Source organism: Hyposmocoma kahamanoa, unplaced genomic scaffold, assembly GCF_003589595.1.
Source record: "Hyposmocoma kahamanoa isolate Upper Pololo Valley unplaced genomic scaffold, ASM358959v1 89, whole genome shotgun sequence".
NCBI classification, from domain to species: domain Eukaryota; kingdom Metazoa; phylum Arthropoda; class Insecta; order Lepidoptera; family Cosmopterigidae; genus Hyposmocoma; species Hyposmocoma kahamanoa.
Window position 1 is genome coordinate 3,916,889 of NW_020654520.1, and position 8,418 is coordinate 3,925,306.

General features: G+C 35.3%; 1 protein-coding gene across 1 annotated transcript; it reads right to left on the reverse strand.

Annotated features, from left to right (window-relative positions):
• Positions 1 to 1,282: 1,282 nt before the first annotated feature.
• On the reverse strand, positions 1,283 to 5,418 carry LOC113236163. The gene is made up of 4 exons (XM_026472169.1): positions 5,265 to 5,418; positions 3,794 to 3,975; positions 2,457 to 2,537; positions 1,283 to 1,598 (listed from the first exon to the last, which is right to left on the reverse strand). Exons 1-4 carry the CDS (start codon positions 5,364 to 5,366, stop codon positions 1,340 to 1,342), a joined length of 624 nt encoding a protein of 207 aa, XP_026327954.1. The 5' UTR covers positions 5,367 to 5,418; the 3' UTR covers positions 1,283 to 1,339.
• Between the last annotated feature and the right edge of the window lie 3,000 nt (positions 5,419 to 8,418).

The window sequence follows — 8,418 nt, forward strand, 5'->3', positions numbered from 1 at the left end:
GCCTGGTGTTTATGCAGATATAGGCAAAGGAAGGCGTTTAATAATAGTTCACGCTGGTAGTCGGAACGGGTTAGTTGACGATGCTCTGCTAATTTTTAAATCAGATTCAAAAACAGGAGACTATCATGGAGACATGAACTCTACAAATTTTTACAACTGGGTTGATCGAAAGTTAATACCTAAACTTCCACCTAACTCAGTCATAGTTATGGACAATGCAGCTTACCACTGTGTGCAAGTTGAGAAGAAACCGACTATGTCCTGTATGAAAATTAATATGCAGAATTGGTTGCAAAATCATAACGTGCCCTTTTCTCCCACGATTGTCAAAACTGAACTCTTGGGCTTGATTAATACGACCCAATCAGAAAAAATATACACGATTGATGAACTTCTGAAAGGTGCAGGTCATACTGTTCTAAGACTACCTCCATATCATCCAGATCTCAACCCAATCGAGCTTGTGTGGGCAAATATAAAAAATTGCCTGGCCAGAGATCACATTAATGCTACATTGGACGAGAAAATTACAATACTAACAAGACTATTTTCTGAATTTTCTGCCGAACAATGGCAAAAATGCGACGACCACGTACAAAAAAACGAACAAGAATACTGGAATCATGATATGAGATATGATACTGTGATGGACGAATTCATTATAAACTTACAAGATGATTCTGACTCAAGTTCAGACAATTCAGAATCAAGTGATTCAGAGGATAATATGTCAGAGTAATTTCATATCTATAAATACAAAGTCGTGTTAGTTACACTAATTAATTAATAATAATTTCATAAATGATTCAAATATGTCGGAAGAATTTCATTTAATTTGTTTTTGGTTTATTTTACTTTTAATTGCAATGTACGGACAACAGCAAGTCCATCAATACATAAATGTCAAATTTATCCAATCAATGTTATACTCTATTCCCTGGACTTTAAGTTGAAAATCAATTGAGGAAATCTGACAGTTTGTGGCGGCCTGATGTGCTGCCGACTGTACATTGCAATTAATTAGATAGGTATAATATAAACTTGTAAAAGTTCAATTGGCTTTAATTTTTTCTTTTCAATAACTGAACAATTATTGTTCACGATATCTCGAGATTGGTCGTCACTGTCTAATCTCATGTGCGTTGCGAGCAGCAAGCAACCCGCCCCCTCACCCCTGTCCCTACCTAAGGCGCGGCCAGCTAGTTCCGCGCGCACTATAAATAACAAACATAAAAAGTACGTTTTTTTATAAATAATATAATCAAAGCAATTTCATATCACAACTCATTTATTTGTTTCAACAACTATTCAAAATAACAAAAATTATATTTACTTACAGTTATTCACCTCTTTTAATCAATTTATCTATACTCTCTTGGTTCTTATAAATACACAAGTCCATAAATGTCAAGCCTAGAAGCAAACAATGTCCCAACATGTCTTTTTGAAGGTCCTTCTGGTAACGAAACATATTTTGTAACCTTTCTGGTACAAATACATGAGAGTTGTTCGGAGATTTCTGATTTGAAGACTGCAGTAACATTTCCACGGTCTGATCTGTTGATACTTTTTCGTTTCCCACTAAAGTTCCGTATAATCTGAAAGAGAAGATGTGCAATTTATGAGATAGACATGGACATCAAATAATGAGGGTAGTTGTGTTACTTAAAATATTTCATTTTCATAATTGTAATATGAATCATAATCAGATGTCCAAAATATAAACAAAGGGTATAAACGAGCCAAAATACATTTTAAGCGGTAGTTTCCTATTTTGGACAATAATCTATAAATCTAATAAAACTTAGAACACTTCATATTTTGCAATTTTAAATACTTTAACTTACTATCGTTTAATACAATAATTATTATAAAAGACTATGTTCCAGGTCGGAAATAATTTTATGACACTGGTAACATAATTGGGGTCAAAAACATTTTTGTGCCGCCATTCTGTCATGGATGTAATTTGTAGTTAGTTTCTCGAACTCGAATGTTGTAATAGATAATTAAAATTTTAGAAAATGAGGACCTCCTCCTTTTCCAATTCCGATAAAAGTAGAAGGTTTAGCGCACCTGCAGTTTATTCTATCTATTCTATTTCCTTATTGGCGGCCACTAGGCTTGGGCCAGTGTCACTTTCGACACCTGCAGTCACACTTTGACAATGACTTTTATTTGTTTACATTTTGCAGCATCTAATTGTGTTCCTTACTATAGTAGTGACACCTATACCATTGGCGAGAACTTGGCCTTCTGTTTTGTATAAAACTAAACTAGATGGCGCTTTGGTAATCACTGTTTCTTAAATATGCACACAGATGGCGCAGTGTTTCAAGGAAAGCCATAGTTTTGGTATATAATATACTAAATCTATGAAATAAGCAGCAATTTAATACAAAATTCCTTTCTACAATCACATCTTATAGTTAACATACTATAGACAAGTATAATACCTGTATGGAAGTGTGGGCCTTAAGAAGTAGACCTTCTGTTTTAAAGTCGTGTTGGTTACACCATCCTCTAGTTGAGATACGCTGAAAACGAAATGTATCTAAAGTATTTGACTTACATACTCTCAGCGATAGTCTCAGTGCACATAACCAAGAAACGACACACAATACTTATTACGACACAAGTTCCGTACATGAAACCAAGCAACTTTTAATAATATATAATCCGTTAGGCAGTTTATGGCTTGTTTTCGGTAAATACCTACACTACAAAATTGAGATTCCGTGTTTTCCTGGGAAATACCAGGTATGTGTAGCATTCTATAACAACACCAAGTGTCGAAGTCTTCAAAATCATGACGACGAGAGAAAAAGACTGCCCAGCTTTCGAAGAGTATCTAAAAATTACTGCACACCTCGCGACGTGTATACCTACACCATCCGATACACATACATCGGGTATAGAATTACCATTTATCCCATACAATAGTGATACGTCACCTAGCGTACACTATTTTCGAGTGAAGTCACTCCTAAAACCAGGGATGATAGCCGACATGTGTATTCGCAATTAACTTAAATTAATTTTAATAAAATTAGCGAAAGTCCTCCGAGTGTCGGACTCATGACCTCATGCAATTCTTGAGAAGACTGTAATAATTCTCATAGGGACATAATAATAATAAAATTGCTTGTTTCTCAACATAATAACATATATAAACGCGTGAAGCAAGTAGCTGGCAACACGGAACAATAAATAATAAATTTGTAACCATTTTGATGATTGGCTGTAAAGGGCAAAGTACCCAGAACCGTAAAAACCAATAAAAAAACAAAATACATCAGAAGTGCTAGATGCCGTGTGCCAACAGTTCGCGGACTTCCGCAAACTTGAGCTCAGCCCGCCATTTCTTGTTACAAGAAACGAAAGTAAACGTTATACCGCTGCAATGTGGTCGCTTCTTTTTTGGAAAACTAGTAAACATCCCGAATTATTCGTCATTCAGCTATTAACCACTAGATGGCAGCGCATTGATTAAAATTTAACTAGTTGCCTACTATGGTCGCTTCTCCGTTGAGAGATCAATGTTTAATTCCAAGTTACATACATTTATGAATATTGAGTAAGCAATACATCTTGCTTTGGTGACGAAATAATAGTGTTTAAACAAGCATTCGAAGGTTTTCAACCTTTGCAAACTATGTTAAGTCCTCAACCTGCATTGGGCTAGCGTGGTGGACTATATATAGCCTTAACCCATTTCTTGAAGGACACTCATGCAATTCAGGATTGATGATGATGTTGATGATATTATATCAATGTAAACAAAGAGTCTAACCTATCATCATAGCTCCTAGCATTTACTAAGGCAACAATCATGGCGACCATTTGCGCCTTCTGCAGGTTGACAGCAATAACTTTAGGGTTGTTTGGATCACTGCCAGCTGCACGCAACGTTGTAGCTTCAGCTTTCATCACGTATACATCCGCTGTAGGCAGGTTTTGCGTAACTTTCCATGCCTGAAACGAGGATTAACTACATTTGTTAGTTTTCCTTGCTATGCAGTGTCATTTTCATAAAATACCAGCCCTTAAATATTAGATATATCAAGTTTGTCTATACAAACATTTCAAAAAATTGTTCATGATGGCCAATGGTCGGAAAAAGGAGTTCCATATATATAGATATATGTATACTTAGATATAGCTACAAGGAGCGACACAGAGTTGTTAAAACCACGAAATATTAATCAATTACTGTTTCGAATTCCGGATATCCGAAAATGTTTTCACTGCATCGTAGGGCACAACTACTGTACCTAGGAAATCGACATGACATTTTTGACGGCGTTACCCATTTACGGTTTTTTTCTTCTTTTATTTATCTTCTTAACTATTTAAGAAATAGAGGAGTTTTTCGGAAATCGAAATACGTAATTCATTAATATTTGGTGGTTTTAATAACTCTATGTAGCTCCTTGTAGCTATGTCTATACAGGTATCTATGGAACATATATATATATATATGGAACACCTTTTTCCGATCATTGATGATGACATATCATTGTTCTATCTACACTACCATGAGCATAATACTGGAGATAGTTCTTAGGTTTTTAAGTTTTCTCCAAAAATTCATTTGTTAGTTGTCAATGTGATAAATAGGCAGTTCCTCCAATTATCTTTGTTTGCCAAGACAATGGTTTTTGATGTTTATATGTTCAAGTACACGCACACATGTAGGCTGATGCGGAAGTGAGCTTGATTATATTCGTTTGTAATGAATTGACCAAAAAGTCCGAGCAATTTTACCATTAAATAACAGAAAACGAAAAAATAACTGTTTCTTTTAAAATGTTATATTGTTTATGGTCATTTCAAAAAATATTTAAGTTGAGCATTTTAAGAAAGACGGGAAAGTTTAAAGTTTATAATTAATTAATGAACGGGTAAATCTGTATATGAGTTGCATTTCATCATGATAATGCCAAATCACGTATATGACAAAGCTGTCAAAAACTATTGCAGTTGGGTTGGATTGTGTTACCTCATCCAACTTTTCGCCCGACATAGCTTCTTCAGATTTTGACTTTGCTTCAGTCTTTACAATATTCTTTGAATCGACAAAACTTTGATAACAATGAGACCATCAAATGACATTTAAACTTAAAATTACTTGAAATATGGCAAAATATGTCAAAGTCAACACGGAGAATACATAAATGATTCAAGTTTGATATTTACTTTTTTAAACATGTTTCATTTATACTTTGATACCACACAGAATTCTTGGCAAACTTTATACTTACAATATCCAGTATATCGGTGATCTGGAACCTTTTCCCCTCTGGATAGTCAATACTGTGATAGTGCCACTCCAGTACTTCATAATTACTTTTGTCTATAAGCATCCAACATACGGAGTTCACTGATATATACACAGATAGCACCGTTTTGCAGCTCTGGAGTATAATAAATATAAACAATATTTAAAAATATTAATTTTTCAAAAAATGTTTTTTTTTTTCCAGCGCTTGGTAGACCTTCATCACAGTAACCAGCAATTCATTTAATCTGGTCACAACTTGGAGTAAATAACAACAGGATTAGGGAACTTTCTTTTTTTTTTTCATTTTCTTAGCTCCAATAGTTATTATCTACTCTCGCTAGAGGAAATGTAGACGTATTATGCGCCTATAGGAACGAATTTCGTGTAAGAAGTGTAGAAGTATTACATCAGATTCAGGGCAGTGCAGTGCAGATTTGACCACGAAGCACGCTAATTGAGAAACAGATGGATATTCTTATACATTGATAACAAGGTTGTTGCGAACATCAGCATCAGTATCCACGCATACTACGCATAAATTAAAATATCTGCATCCGCATCAGCCTCTGGCTCGATTGTTGCCGAATTTCATTGCGGATATTCGCATAGTGACTTAGGACAAACCTACATATATAGACTGTAAGACCAAAAAGCAGCTCAACCATCATCCATAGCTTGTGAGAAAATTGTCAGAATGATTAAAGCTGTCACAAAATCATTGAAAAAATGAATATCATTAAAAAAGGTATTTCATGTTGATGATAAAGACTTTAACATTTTTAAGACATTTTTTTTAGACTTTTTAAATAGATAAAATCAGCATCAGCTGATGTTGAAGTAAAAAATCAGCATGCGAATCCACTGATGTGTAAAAAACCTGTATTAGTAACAACCTTGATTGATTTTTTTTTGTTTATCGTATAATCATGCGATCAGTCGGGTGACTATGAGCAGATGTGTTGCGTGATTACTGGCGTGTAGAGTCCCCTCCCCTTCAAACTAGTTGATCCAGTTCTAAGATTCTGCGCCTCTTAAGACGTCTCACTGAGTTAGGGATAGTCAGTTGCCCTGCCAGCAGGTTAGGGTGGTGGTGCAGTCGCTTTTTGTACTTGTACTTTTTTTTTCTTCCTTTACTGTGTTGATTTTTAGTTTGGAATCTTCAGCTCTTTGTATTAAGTGCCATATTTGAATTGCTTGCGGTACCCCAAAGCTGAATGCCGTAAATCCATACTGATTTAAGGACAGTATTATATATGAGAAGTTTGTCCAGAGACAGCACACTGTTTCTTTTAAGCAACCAGTATAGTTCGCGATATCGGATGTTGAGTTCTTTTCTTTTCGCTCGGATATGATTCCTCCAGGTCAGCCTACAATCCAGATACATTCCTCGGTACTTAACGGAGTTGTTATGGGGGAGTTGTTGGTCGCCTGATTTGACCGCTGGGTAATCTTCTCTTTTCAAAGTGAAAGTGATCTGCACGGACTTTGACGCATTAGCTTTGATCCTCCATTTTCTTAGCCATTCTTGAATTTTATTGAAGACGAAGGGGTACCCAAAATCGCTTAAATATGGTGTTTTTGTGCAAGTTTTCAGGCGATAACATAGCACGTGGAACTTTGAAAATACTATATGACGACCTGTCCGGAAAAAAAACAACAATCCGGCCGGACTCGTTGATATAGCGTCTGGCACGGTAAGCAAGAAGACGTCGGTTCGAATCCGGCCGGATCGAAGGAATTTTGTCTGAGTGTTCGATCTTTGTATTAATAATTATAACAAACTAGTGGAGTAATTTCACAAAAATAATTGAATATCAATTCAATAAAAATTTAACATAACTGGTATTATCAAATACAGGGCATGTAACATAAAAAGATAAATGTCTTTTTCGTTTGTAGTATGGAAGTAATTTTACAATAAAAACAGAAGTTATTTACAGGGACGACCATTTTTGGACAACAATAATGGAAACAAAAATAAAGAACTTTTACCTCGATTGCTTGTTGCCAGAATTGATCGACCCCACGCACACTAGAAAGATGCCTATTAGAGACCCGGATTATGTCATAGAAGCCATTGAGCAAAGAAAATCAAAACGGGGAATACAGGAAAACAACCCAGATCAGGAAATTCCCTGTATGTCTCTTTCAGCGCCTGATGCAGCTTTTAAAAATATAGGACGCGTTAATGAAATTACTTTGTGCCCAGACCAACCAACTACCAGCACAGCCCATAGAAAAAGAAAAGCTCCAGGAGCGGCGTCCGGGCGTCCAGAACAGTCCACTAGCAGCGCATCATCATCTTCCCGTCTTAAGCGTGCTAAGTGAAATGTCCAACCAAGCACCTTCTTAAATAAAGAAAATACCAAATAATAGTTATTTCTGTAGTATTATTTCAAAAGGACTGTTGAGTATATTAAATAAATCGATACCTTTAGGCTCAATTAAATCCTTATTAAGGCCTTCCGTCATTTCTTTTGCCTGATCTGATCCGAACATTACTCTATGTAGAATACCAGCCAGTATCGCCAAAAATGGAGGATTTTTGAAGTTACTTACAGTTTTTACAAAGATTATTTTAATTTTAGGTATATTATGAAGAAAATACAAAGAAAGAAATAGTGATGAAGAAAGGTAGAACCTTGTTAGCACTATATTCCTTTTTTTTAAACCAAATTACAAGACTTTATCCTGACAATTCCACTAAATACGAATTCAAAGTTTTTGATCAAACTGACAATAATGTGATATATTGAAAGTGAAAACATAAATATTGACTCCTGCCGCTTAAAATACTATTTAGAAAATCCAAACAAGAAAACTAAGAGAAAGTGAAAACAATTTATTAGAACAACAATGGAAAATATTTATTGAAGTTCCCTATAATTAAACGAAGACATGACCTTGGATCCAAGCCAAAATTCTTAGGGTCGTATTCCAGAACTCTACTCAATGCTCAAGTCAGGTTTGAGCAGACTTGAGTATGATTTCAAGCACTGGAAATACGACCCAAATGGCAAGCTTGAATATGATTTCTAGTGCTTTGAATCATACTCAAGTCCTGACTTGAGCATTGAGTAGAGTTCTAGAATACGACCCTTAATAATTAATAAAATATCCGGACGCCATCTATT